This window comes from Rhynchophorus ferrugineus, unplaced genomic scaffold (genome assembly GCF_030347505.1).
Source record: "Rhynchophorus ferrugineus isolate W39M unplaced genomic scaffold, kcgeb_rfMv2 rfM2, whole genome shotgun sequence".
In the NCBI taxonomy this organism is placed as follows: domain Eukaryota; kingdom Metazoa; phylum Arthropoda; class Insecta; order Coleoptera; family Curculionidae; genus Rhynchophorus; species Rhynchophorus ferrugineus.
This window is the reverse complement of record NW_027472581.1, coordinates 93,431,421-93,446,205: the sequence shown is the minus strand read 5'-3', so window position 1 is coordinate 93,446,205 and position 14,785 is coordinate 93,431,421. Positions and strand designations below refer to the sequence as shown.

Genomic DNA, 14,785 nt, shown 5'->3' with positions numbered 1-14,785 from the left:
CCCTCCAACTTTTGGATACCATTTTTGTATAACGATTTGTCCTCTGTCTCAAAGTAGGCAGTTTCGGCAATAACCTTTCGATTCGAGGAACATTTCTTCCCAGCGAGCATTCTCTTGAGACCACAGAACAGGAAATAGTCGGTGGGGCCAGGTCTGGAAAATTCGATGGATGAGGAAGCAATTTGAAGCCCAATTCATGGATTTTTGCCATCGTTTCCACTGACGTGTGACGCGGTACATAATCTTGGTGAAGCAGCCCGTTCTGCAGGCCGGTTTTCGGCGATTTCGTCATTCAAACGGTCCAATAACGCTAGGTAATAGTCGCTGTTGATCGTGCTCCCTTTTTGAAGGTAGTCAATAAAAATTATTCTATGCGCATCCCAAAATACAGACGCCATAACCTTGCCAGCCGACTGTTGCGTTTTCCGACGCTTTGGAGCGGGTTCATAGTGTGCGATCTACTTGGATGACTGTGGATTGGACTTCGGGGTGAAATGATGGAGCCATGATTATCGACGCAAAATCTCGGGTTTCTTATGCTTGATCATCTGCAAACATTACCCCGAATCATCAACTCGTCGTTGTTTTTACTCAAAAGTGAGCTCGCGCGGCGCCCACTTTACACAGAACTTTCTCATACCGAAATATTCGCGAATGATATGACGTACACATTCAGTTGATATCTTCCGAGTGTCTGCTATTTCATTAGATTTCAATTTATGGTTATTCAAAAACATTTTATGAATTTTTTTAATGTTTTCGTCGGTAGCAACCTCTTTTGGGCGTACACTGCGTTCACCGCCTTCGGTGCTCATTTCACCACGTCTAAACTTAGCTTACCAATCCTTGATGATTGTTTTTCCTCGGCAACTCGGCATCAAGCCAAGTGTTTGCCTCAACTGTATTTTTTCCCTCCAAAAAGCAACATTTTTTCAACACGCGGAATTCCTTTTGATTCATTTTTTCACTCTAACAAATGTTGCTTCACACAAAATGTTATAATTCACAAACTAATGATCCGACAGCTGCCAAATTTATACACGCATCTTTTGAGGCTTAGGGCTAACTAAAAAAATTTTGGATTTACTTCTAGTAGCGCCATCTATGTGTTAGGCTGTCAGAACTTTCAATTAACATATTAAACAGTCGATAGTCAATTTCAGTTTGACGTTCCCAACGCTAGTTTAGTCAGTTTAGAGTCAAAGAAGAGGAAGGCTAAAGCAGGTATACCATAATAAGGTTTATATAAGCCAATTACTTACCTACACCACATAGTGATATAACACAAATATTCATTTTCTCATAATATTGCTATACTTACTGTGACAGACAATAGTCAAGATGCTACCAGAAAATTACAATAATTAGACCCAAATTTGGTGAATAAAAATTTACCAAAATAAATATGTACAGTTCACCTACAACCATACCCCACGCCAATTCAAATAAATATTACTCGGGATATATCGGAATAACTCTGGAAGGAATTGGAGTTAATATACATAAAAATATGTTGTTACTAAATACAATTGGAGTTGGATTCATTGAAAGGAAATCACAATTATCAGTGCATAATCACTATTACACAAAGAAATATTAAAACCTATATGGGCCCACGGAATCTAATTATCGAATTGTTCCACGAAAAGCAATGTAAATAGAGGAGAGACTCCAGTCTCATGTCAGTATCGAAGTACTACAAATCTTGCATAACACCAGAAGAAGAAACCAAACAGACCCAAAAGGATCACGCATTTCAGGTGCATTTAACAGAAAAGCAGCAGTGCTGATACATGAACATTATTAGACAAGAAACTACGTTAGGACCGATGGATTATCCCAGATATATACCTAGATTTAAGATGTCGTAAAGGGATGTTGTAGCGAACTACTAGTAGCGATATAATTAACTAAATGTTAAACAGTCGATAGTCAATTTCAGTTTGACGTTCCCAACGCTAGTTTAGTCAGTTTAGAGTCGAAAAGAAGAGGAAGGCTAAAGCAGGTCTACCATAATAAGGTTTATATAAGCCAATTACTTACGTACCTCACATAGTGGTATAAAACAAATAGCATATATTACAATGGCTACATTTTCTCATAATATTGCTCTACTTACTGTGACAGACAATAGTCAAGATGCAACCAACAAATTACAATAATTAGACCCAAATTTGGTGGATAAAAATTTACCAAAATAAATATGTACAGTTCACCTACAACCATACCCCACGCCAATTCAAATAAATATTACTCGGAATATATCGGAATGACTCTGGAAGGAATTGGAGTTATTATACATAAAAATATGTTGTTTTTTAATACACATGGAATTGGATTCATTGACAGGAAATCACAATTATCAGTGCATAATCACTATTACACAAAGAAATATTAAAACCTATATGGGCCCACGGAATCTAATTATCGAAATGTTCCACGAAAAGCAATGTAAATATAGGACAAGTTTTCCATAACAAAATCGCAAGGAGACATGAGAAGAGGCTCCATTCTCATCTCAGTATCGAAGTACTACAAATCTTGGATAACACCAGAAGAATACACAGACTCAAAAGGATCCCGCATTTCAGATGCATTTAACAGAAAAGCAGCAGTGCTAATACATGAACATTATTAGACAAGAAACTAAGTTAGGACCCATGGATTATCCCAGATATATACCTAGATTTAAGCTGTTGTAAAGACATATTGTAGCTAACTACTAGTAGCGATATAATTAAAAAAATTAACTGTATAGCTAGTTGAAAGCAGCAACTCCAAATACCTAAAAAAGTTATATTCGAAAATGGACCGCCTATGCTCGTCGATGACTGCACAAGTCTGAATTAACATGTAGGAGCGTATATCAAGTCTTCAATCTGATGGCCGTAGCGACTTAAATAATGGGGCGCTAGAGCAAACCGGGGGAAAAACGGAGCTGGAGGGCGGCCTCGCGGTGGAAACTACGACGTTATCAGTGAAAAATAGAAACGGTAAAAAAGCGAAAGAGTTCGTATTTTTAAAACGGACGGTCTCGTTGCACTCCGAACCGAGGTCTGTTCCGTAATTGAAAAAGAGCGTTTTGTAGTTCGAAATCGACGAAGTTCTGACCAGTAGGCGGCGTCATTGCAGTTCTAGTTTTGTTCGTTTCCATTAATCATATATCAAATATCAAATTAATTTAAAATTATTTGTGAACCACGGAATTTAAATTAAATTAAAATTAAATAGAATGCTAAAGGTCAATTGATAAGTCCCCGGCCTGACACATAGATGGCGCTACTAGAATTTAAACCATATGTTTTTTAGTTATCCCTAACTCTCAAAAGTTGCGTGTATAAATTTGACAGCTGTCGAATCATTGGTTTGTAAATTATAACATGTTGAGTGAAGCAACTTTTGTGATAAAAAGGAATTACGCGTTTTGATAAAAAATTGATTTTTGAAGTGAAAAATACCGTTGAAGCAAAAACTTGGCTTGATGCCGAGTTTCAGAGACACCGCTCCAGGAAAATCAACCATCAAGGATTGGTAGGATGAGTTTAGACGTGATGAAATAAGCACCAAAGTCGGTGAATGCAGTGGACGCCCAAAAGAAGTTGTTTTTTAATAATTTAATTTTTGACTGTCGTAGGCTTTTTCAATAACATCTGTTATTCTGTGGACCTGGTCAATTGTTGAATGCTTGTTAATAAACCCAAACTGGTGTGTTGGTATTAGGTTTTTTCTCTCTATGATCGGTTTTATTCTTTTCAACAGGAGTTTTTCAAAAACCTTAGATAATACTGGCAGCAATGATATAGGTCTATAGAATTTTATTTCATTTGGTGACTTCCCAGGTTTTGGGATCATTATAATTTCCGTCAACATCCAAATGTCTGGGACATGTTTTAATTTAAATACTGTATTAATCAAGTTGGTGAGTTTTATAATTTCCTTCCTTGGTAGTTTTTGCAGTAATTCTCCTGTTATTAAATCGTAGCCTGGTGATTTCCTGGGGTTAATGTCAGTTTTAATAACTTTGGTTAACATAAACACATAATAATGGAAAAAGTTTAAAGAAACCGAGCAGTCACATAAATAATATATACGCTCGATCATGTAAATATTTCTGAAATATATGTATATGATACTTTTAATAAAATGTTCATTATTTAAATCACTTAACTGTAAGCATTTCGCTAATGTGAACTACAACTGATTTGAATTAGTTCACATTAATGAGCGTCTGTTTTAGCTGTGTCTAACTAGAAGTGTTTCAGTTTATGTTATTGTTTCAGATGTATGGTCTTCGTCGCCTGATGCAAGGCGATGCAAAACATCCTAAAGCCCCGCTAGGGAACAATTTCCGACCTCCGCAGCCTCTCCATCACAGACCAGTGCGAACCAACATTGATTTCAACGTAAAAAATAGAGCCAGTGTACGTATAATAATACATCATTGAATTTGTTACGTTAACTAAAAAATAAGTTCAATGCTTACAATACTTACTATCTGTTGTCAACTTTCTCAAAAAAATTGGACTTTAAACAAAAAGGTTATGCGATACTATTAACATACTACTTTTAATCGAAAATCCACCACATATCTGGCATCTTTTTTGTCACCTTTAATTAGGTTTTAATGGCACGTTTAATACTTCAGTCAAAATTCTTGAAGACTAATACATTTTAGGAAGGTTTTGGTCAAATTTAAAGGTCAAACGCCGAAATAAAACGAGATATCGTATATGTTGGGTTACGGAAGGACCTCGGAACATATGATTTAATCTATAACAGTCGATCGTTGTTTGATGAGAGAGTTTCACAATGTTACGAGAACACTGAGTTATATGTCGTGAAACCAAATATATATATATATATATATATATATATATATATATATATATATATATATATATATATATATATATGTATATATATATATATATATATATATAAATATATAAATATATAAATATAAAATATATAATAATAATATATAAATATAAATTAAAACCTAATTAAAGGTGATAAAAAGATGCCACAGCCTTATTTAATCAAACAAGTATATTGAATGTGTAGGGTTTAAAACAAAAACTATTATTTTACTAGAAAATTATTTAATTTTAACCCAAATCAAAACATCTAGGTCGCCTGAACAGACAGTACTGGCAAATTACAAGAATAACCAACATTCATAAAGCTTTATTCAATCACTGTCACTTTCAAAAACACTAATTGAGTGGTTTATTTTAAACTAAGCTGTTTATTTCTAATCTATCTAAAACTTGCTCACAATTCTACCATTTATCAATGTGTCTGATCGAGCTCATCCAAAGTAAAAGTATTATTGTCAACATTGTTTCTTTCCGTAAATCCAGATAGTTCTGGTTTGAATCGTCTCGTCGAGTTGTCTCGACCTGAATGTCTATTGTAATAATTATTTGCAATATCTCATATAAACTCAATTGGATTAAATATGTAGTAATAGGGAGGAAGACGTAATAGTTTATGGTCATAACGTTCAGCAATTTGATCTACCATGTATCTTTTCTCAAGCTTATTTCTAAAAAAGTATTTTACATAAAATGTAATTAAACATTTCATTTATATTTATCGAGCAACAGTATGAAATAGTTCATTTTTTAACATAGATTCTTCAAAGCTAATTTTATGTACTTGAAGCCAACCCTTAATTGCAGCCTCTGTTGATACACTTGTTAGGATCTTCTGCGCCAAAATATACTATGATATAGTAGGTTGCCCATAACAATAACTAATGGTTTCTCCTAGTTCTCTGAAACCTCATTTTCAAACCACTGCAAAAGCAAGTTATGGCTCATTTCTCCATGGTAGTCACCCTTAGACTTGAAAAAAAACTAATTCTGCACCAGGAATTAAACCATTCATGTTTTCAATATGAAAAACTATATGTCTGTAATGAATTATCAATAAATGCTATTACTAACAAAACCTAATCGATAGTTACTCCATTGTTAATCTTCTTCCATCAACATTTCTTGTTTTTACATTTTATTTATTATCATCTTGCCATGAGTGACTCAATGTACCATTCTCAAATATCCATGTCTCATCTAAATACACAAAATGATATAATAATTCTTCCTTCATTTTGTTATATGATTTTAAAAATTGTATTCTCTTAAATGCAATGTCTGGAAGTTCCATTAGACCCCTTCGTGAGTTATCTTACACCGCTTAAATCCTATATTACCCAACAGTGTATGATGGGAAGTTCTACATTCAGAAAGCTGCATATCTTTCTGCTTTTTATGGACAGTTTCAAGACCAACAAATTTCTCTGAAATAATTGTATTCAATTATGTTTCGATTGAAAAAACTTCTTACTGTTTTTATATATTTCGTATATTTGATTTCTGATACAGCTAACATCAAGCTTATCTTGAATCGTCGCCCATTTCACATGAAGTTTTTCTAACGGTTTCTTTTTAGTGAACTTAAGGTTATTTTGTTTTTAACTTTTTGAGATATTTTAGTGGGCGTGCCCGTACTAATATTCAGTGCAGCTGCAACATGCTAAAATATGTTTTCGATAAAAACCGCAGCAATTAATATTTAACAGTAAAAATATTTACCTCTCTAACACATTGTACTGGTAAGGGGCCTTCATTATCTCGTCCCTGTTCGAAATAACTGATTACAGACGCAATCAGTTTTCGACTGTGACTGTGTAATGACTTCGGCATTTTAAACTAGAGTAATAATACTTGGCAACTTGAAATTTACTAAAACAAAGCGTTAAAACAACGTTTGCCGGTTTATAACTTGTAATTATAATATTTTCAACAATTTTGCAAACGTTTGACAAACCGACGACTTTTGCAGGATCATTCGGTTCGAACTTGTCAAACAACATTCTGTTTTTAAATAGAATAAAATGAGAAGGAAAATATTGTTTAGATGTAAAACAAATTTACAAATTTCGACGGGCATAGGTTGATGACGCGCGTCACTACTGTTTTGAATAGACAATAGTTTCAAAAGCATTATGAAAAAGGAAATAACAGTTGGCCCACCCTATATTTTGTACCCCGAAGCCTATAATACTTCACAGTAATAAACATTATTAAAATATGTTTTTTCGGGTTTTGACATAATCATTGTGTATCTCCCTCTCCTAAGCACATCCGATAGGGCTTATGTTTTTGGCGGCCTGTATCATCGTCGCCATCAAGTCGAAAACATAATGTACCCTCGAGAATACGTCTAAGATACGCAAACTTATAAGGCACGTCATGAATAAATAGTAACGTTTATGTGTCGCCCGTTTCGGGCTGCGGATCGTGTTTATTCCAATTTACACCCCTTTCGGATGAGTATTGCGTAAAAAATAAGCAGCGTTATTGTTAGTTACAACCCGACAGGAGCTTTATAACCGCCCTCGTGGAAATGGAAGTGTCCCCCGCTGGCTCTTATTTCAATTAAGAACCGCTCTAAAAGTGACAGAACGGAGAAACGTACTTTCTATAAATTTCTATCTAGCGCCTCCTCAAGCAAATAAAGAGGTCCACTCAAATATTGACTCTGGCGTGAAAAATCAATGAACCATAGTGCTGCAACTCGTTATTTACTTTTGTGTTCCTGCAAAATAAAATATAAAGCCCCGTCTTGCAATCAGCCGGGGCCTGCTTGAGAGTCTCCTTTGATTGTCACTCTGTTTGCTCGATTTTTTCTACGTTATTTCTGCCGCTGCCATAATGGAACAAATAATATTCTTACTGTTTTAATATAAGTAAAAGGGTATTATTAATCATATACCGGAAAGATGGGACATTTTTGTTTTATTTCTTAATTATTATTATTGGATGAAGACAAGGTTTATTGATGATCCTTTAATTTTTTGATTAGAATTTTCTGATTGAATTAAACGAGTTATATAATTCTGAATATTGCCTTTCTGAATATATAGCCTTTTTCTGTCTATTTAATAGTGTATTATTGTCTTAATTATATATTTTACTAGATACGCTTTGCGCAATCTTAGTTATAAATTAATAAGACTATTAATAAGTTTTGCAGGTACTATATATATATATATATATATATATATATATATATATATATATATATATATATATATATATATATATGTATATATAGTTGGACTATTTGGACTACTAATCAACAATATATATATATATATATATATATATATATATATATATATATATATATATATTGTTGATTAGTAGTCCAAATAGACTTTATTATTAACTTATAGGTCGATATTTATGAACTTAGGCCTAGTTGGGAGCATCTTCTAACAAACCAGATGAATTCTTTAATTTTGAGTCTAATCTGCTCAGCTTTTTGTCTCATTTCCCTGACTGTAATTCGAGAATTGGCTTTCCCTCAAGTAATTTAATTTTGTTTCTGTTTTATATATATGTATATATATATATATATATATATATATATATATATATATATATACCAACTCAAACGAAACTATTGTTGAAACGATTGTTGGAAGGGGCTAGATCCACAATTTCCTCAATAGTTTTTAATTTGTTTACATTTCCATGAATTTTGCAACATATTTTTGGTGAAGCTCCTTTATATTATAAGTAAATTTTATGTTTTCTACATGAGCAGCAACTCTAAACCACAAATTGCGAATATTTTTTTATGTTTTGAACAAAACAACGGTGTATTATTTGTATCGATTTGTTGGAACAAGAGAGAATAGAAAAAGAACTTAACAAACTTACATCACTTAGTGTCGTACAAAAGTCTTTTTTGTATTTTATATTAAACATGAAATTTGGAAAAAATGGAAAAAATGGATATTATAACATTTTGACGAAATATTACTACCAATACTCACGGAAGAAAACTATAAATCCCTCAAAATCAATTTATAAACCATATTAAAACAACTCCAAATTAACTAAATCTTCCCTTTCTTAACAGATACTTTGTTGTCTGATTTTACTATTTACGATGAGATGTCTGAAATGATTTATGGTAAGCTCATTGTCTACGAGACTCTCTCCTCCTCGCCAGATTGATACAACCAAGACTGATAGCAATGATAAACTATGCTGGGTATTGTCACTGATTACGAAAAGTGAATCCAATACAATACAATAATCCCAATCGAAAAGAATAATGAAAACCCCTGGCCATCCAACAACATCAACGGCGCTGTATATAATGGGATCAACTTGGTATGTTATACTATAAGCTACTAAAAACGAATCAAACTATCAACGGGGATCATTATCGACTAAAATTGATTATTTTAATAGGACATAGGAATAGGAAAGACACAACAATGTTATTCATCGGCATGACAAAGCTCAATCAAAGTTAAAAACATGGTCGGAAATATTAAAATTGGAAGTTAAACTCCAACAGCCACATTCTCCAAACTTTGCTCCTTCTGGTTACTAGTTGTTCCCACAGTTTTTATGAAGTTATCAAATAATTGGTCGATTCGCAAGTAGTCTCAAAAGATACACCGTTCTTTCGAGATAGAATCCGTAAATTACCTAATGAAGATGGGAAAAAGTAGAGGCTATCGATAGACAATACTTTCAGTAATATACGTTGTACCGAATATTGAACTTGTTGTAATATTTTTCTTGGTGATAAATTCACAAGTTGGTAATTTTTTACATTTCCAAAAATTTTTGGTGGAGCTCTTTTACATTAAAAGTAAATTTTATCTTTTGTACATGTGCAGCAACTCTAAAACATAAAATACAAATATTTTTTTATGTTTTGAACATAACAACGGTGTATTATTTGTATCGATTTGTATATGGAGCAAGAGAGAACAGATACAAAACCTAATAAACTTACACCACTTAGAATACAAAAGTATTTTTTATATTTTAGATTATACATGATCTTTGGAAAAATGAGAAAAATGGATATTATAACATTTTGATAAAATGTTCCAATACTCAGGGAAGACAACTATAAATCCCTCAAAAAAGAGAACATATAAAAAGCCTAATAAACTTACACCACTTAGTGTTGTACAAAAGTATTTTTTATATTTTAGATTATACATGATATTTAGAAAAATGGATATTATAACATTTTGATAAAATGTTCCAATACTCAGGGAAGACAACTATAAATCCCTCAAAAAAGAGAACATATAAAAAGCCTAATAAACTTACACCCTTAGTGTTGTACAAAAGTATTTTTTATATTTCAGATTATACATGATATTTAGAAAAATGGATATTATAACATTTTGATAAAATGTTCCAATACTCAGGGAAGGAACTATAAATCCCTCAAAAAAGAGAACAGATAAGAAGCCTAATAAACTTACACCACTTAGTGTTGTACAAAAGTATTTTTTATATTTCAGATTATACATGATATTTAGAAAAATGGATATTATAACAATTTAACAAAATCTTCCAATATTCAGGGAAGAAAATTATAAATCCCTCAAAATCAATACATAGACCATATTAAAACAACTCCAGATCACCGAAATCGTCCCTTTCTTAACATATACTTTGTTGTCTGATTTTACTATGAGATGTCTGAGATGATTTATGGTAAGCTCATTGTCTACGCGACTCTCTCCTATTGCTCGCTAGATTGATACAACCAAGACGGGCAAATATACATTGTAGCCGAATAATACCTGTCTTTGTGTTTGCCATTAATTTAGCCCGCCACGGCAAGCGGCTAGACAAAGGCCGATGCGTCTAATATACACCCGATCAATTTGCGTTTAATTGAAAATGTTATTATAGCGGAGTTAGTTGGTGTGCGCCGAATGCCGCGGCAAATTTCCGAGTAATTGCTCGACGGGACGATCGGAGGCCGACTCTTGTTTATGTTTCTCTGTCGTCGTTGTGCTTTTGTTTAAAGACTGTGTCGGATCATAGGACCGAGGGTCGTGAGACAACACTGTCACTCGTTTAGGGCGCTACTGTTCTCAGAATTATTAGATTTCGCCTATTTATTAAGATTAATAGGTCAATTGAAAAGTCCCCGGCATACCATAGTACAACACATTTTTTTGGCAAAATTAGTTTTTCCATACCTCCAACTTGTCCATGCCATTTTTGTAGTACGATTTGCCCTTTGCTTCAAAATAGGCCTCAGTTTGGGCGATTACCTATTCATTCGACGAAATTTTTTCAGAGCAAGCATTCTTTTAATATAGAACAAGAAATAGTCGCTGTGGACCACGGTGGATGGATTTTTGCCGTTCGTTTTCACTGACTTGTGACACGGTGCTTTTCTTGGTGAAGCAACCCTTTCTTTTTGTTCAAAGCCGTTTTTCGCCAATTTCGACCTTCAAACGGTCCAATAACGCAATGTAATAGTCGCTGTTGATAATCATTCATTTTTAAAGGTACTCAATGAAAATAATTCCATGCGAATGCCAAAATACAGACGCCATAACCATGCCAGCCGACTGTTGCGTTTTCCCGCGCTTTGGAGCGGGTTCATCGTGTGCAGTGGATTTGATTGGACTTTGTAGTGAAATGACTGAGCTATGTTTCATCCATTGTCACATACCGATGAAAAAACTCAGGTTTATTATGCTTGATCATCTTCAACCACTGCTCCGAATCATCAACTAGTCGTGGTTTTTGGTTAGAAGTGAGCACGCGCGGCACCCACTTTACACAGAGCTTTCTCATACCCAAATATTCATGAATGATATGATGTATTCGCAAAATTCCTTTTTATCCAATTTTTTTCACAATAACAAAAGTTGCCTCACTCAAAATGCAGCAATTGACAAACTAATGATCGGACAGCTGTCCAACTTATAAACGCATCCTTTGAGGGTTAGGGTTAACTAAAAAAACATCTGGATATAATTCTAGTAGTGCCATCTATGTGTCAGACCGGGTACTTTTAAATTAATTGTTAAATTATAATCTGATTACATTATGTCCTCTACGAGTGATTCTTATGCATCACTGGAGATTTCAGGGGTTATACTATAATAGCGACCTGAAAATTAGCGTTAAAATAAACATATTAAAGGTGCAAACCATATAAAAAGTTGTGTACGGCTAATTTTAAACATAGGGCCTAAATTTTCTTAATTAATCTCTTAGAACTTCCTTCTTAGAATTATCTTAGAATTTCCGTTATATAATATAACTATCCTTTCATGTAGAAGATCGCTTCAGTATGTGATCTGCTATACCACTTATAATCTCAATATTATTCTAGATACTATTCTAGCTTATTTTAAAGTCTACCCTAACTTATTCTAAAGTCTATTCTATATCCTATAGAGATAACTAAATTTCACTATATGTGTCTATTAATCAGTTAGTATGGTAGTTTGCGTTTTAGTCTATGACTACACTGATATCGCGCACATTTAACTGTTTGGCAAGTGCATTGGAATACATTAATAGCCTTTCAGAAACTTTGCACTAATACCTCGAATCACACTCATTATGTGTTCTAAGGGTATATCCCGCTGAATGTTGGAGACGCAATATGGAGCATCGACGATCACTCGCAACACTTTATTTTGGAACATTTGGGGGATGGCTGTCTTTGATTTGCTAGTTATACCCCACGGTTGAATACTATAAGTCCAAATGGACCTAAGTATTAATGTATACAGCAGAACCCTGTTACCTAGTGATTATTTAGATTTACGCCCTATCAGCTAATACATTGTTTGGTTTAAGCCCAAGCTGTTTGCGCTTTGTCATTATATAACTTTCCCAACGTCGTCTTTTCAAACGTCGATAAAGATGCATTCCCATATATTTAACGTTGTCTGATTATGTAAATTTCCCACAAGTTGGCAATACCACATACGCACATTATTCATTAAATTTTATATCTTACATTCAATATGCTTAGTATAGTCCTAATTTACAAATTAATTTATTACTATTATTCTGTTGCATATACACTTATACACTTAATTAATTCGTGTAGTTTCGTTCTCTTCAATCTTCTCAGCCTTTCCTGCGCGTTGTCCAGTTGCTTTCTTCCACCTTACTGTGATTTAGCATCCTTATTTCATGTTGTAGCGCAAAACCTTGGATCACTTCGTGTATCCATTTAATTCCGAGGTCATGGTGCACCTCTTGGTTGGTTACGCAGTGATAAGTGTGTTTTTAGTGCAACCCCATATTTGTACCCCATAGGTCCAAATTGGTTTTATGATTGACTGATAAACTAATCTCTTTGATTTTAGGTCAAGTTCAGAGTATCTTCCGACAGTTACTTGAGTTTGACTCTAGTCTGCTCTATTTTTTATTTGACATGATGTTTCCAGTTTAACCTACCATATTCCAAGGTATTTAGCTGATTTTGCTTGAGTAATCGGGCATCCTTCAAGTGATAAAAAAAAGCGTAAAGCTTGCTGACCGTTATTCGTACATTCTCTATAGCCATAGATAGAGAAACATCTTTTGCTATTGAAACTGTATCGTCAGCAAATGCTCCAAGTATTGTTTCTTTTGTTGTTGGGATATCAGCAGTATAGAGCAGATATAAAAATGATTCCAAGATACTACCTTGTCAAACTACAGCCGAAATAGTTTTAGAAATAGTGTTGAGAATGCCCCTTCACGCGAAACTATAAATTTTCTTTCGAAAAGATATGATTCAGACAGTTGACAGTAATTTTGCTGTAGCAATTTGCACGTATTGTAGAAAATTCCAAATGCCATACCTAGTCAAAAGCTTGTGCGACGTCCAATAATATTGCAGGGCAGTACTTATATTCTTCGAATGCCTTTTAAACAGCCGGTTTTACTCTGTGCAGTTGGTCGATTGTCGAATGGCGATTTAAATCCGAACTGGAAATCTGGTATTTCTATAAATGGTTTAATACATTTTAATAGCAATTTTTCGGATAATTTTGATATCGCAGGTAGCAACGAAATAGACCTGTAAGATACAAATTTTTCTGGGGGTTTGTCAGGTTTTTTGGAGATAATTCGTTCGAGCTAAGAGAGATAAGACATTCCGGAACATTGTTCAGTATCAAACAGGCATTGAAGATATATGTCAACATGATTATTACTGTACGTGACAGCTCTTTTAATAACCCAGGTGAAATATCATCAATTCCTAGAGCCTTTTTGGAGAAACTAAATATATACTAATTTACGTAAAACTAAACTAACTGTCCTTTTTCATAATATATTTACAATCACTCATTTCATTTACAGGGTGGAAAGCATTGTCCCAGCATGTACAAAGACGTCTACTACAAGGCCAACAGTTGGAAACAGCATTGAGAAACTTCAAAGCCACATCCTAGGACAATTGTGCCATATCCCGAACCTAGTCACTTTTTTCGGAGAAGATGAATTCTGCTCTATATAAAAAAGATACCAAACAGTTAACAAGGACTCAGTTATCACTTTTAGGAAGCTATTATAGTTTTTAAGGAAAAGCATTCGAACAAAAATTTGAGACATATCATAAATAATTTTAAATTGATGGTGAATGTAAAGCCGTCTAATTTCGTTTGACTGAATGTGTAATGATTACTGACGAACATATCTTATTAATATCAGCATCAGCTGAGCTGAAACAGATCCAAATACTTGAACATTATCGTGAGCTTATCAAAACCAAAAAAAAATTGTAACACATAATTGTTGAAGTTTCTATTACGTCGCGAATTCACTCCAATCGTTTTAAATTTCTAATCTGTGCTTTTTTATAGGTGAGACAATGCTTTAGACCTAATGCTGCCATAAGAAAATAGTCTTCCAAAGTCACACTGACTATATTAGTAGAGAACAGAGAGTTTGTTTATTCCTCAGGATTGATTGTCAAT

At 33.8% G+C, this 14,785-nt stretch overlaps 1 protein-coding gene across 1 annotated transcript in view; it reads left to right on the top strand.

Annotated features, from left to right (window-relative positions):
* Positions 1–14,386, top strand: part of CARPB (Carbonic anhydrase-related protein B) — a 395,701-nt gene extending 381,315 nt beyond the window's left edge. Inside the window, exons 8-9 of the mRNA XM_076397060.1 lie at positions 4,281–4,421; positions 14,169–14,386. Of these exons, the coding sequence (XP_076253175.1) occupies positions 4,281–4,421; positions 14,169–14,237 (210 nt within the window). The 3' untranslated portion in view covers positions 14,238–14,386. The remainder of the gene's footprint in view (positions 1–4,280; positions 4,422–14,168) is intronic.
* Positions 14,387–14,785: the final 399 nt, after the last annotated feature.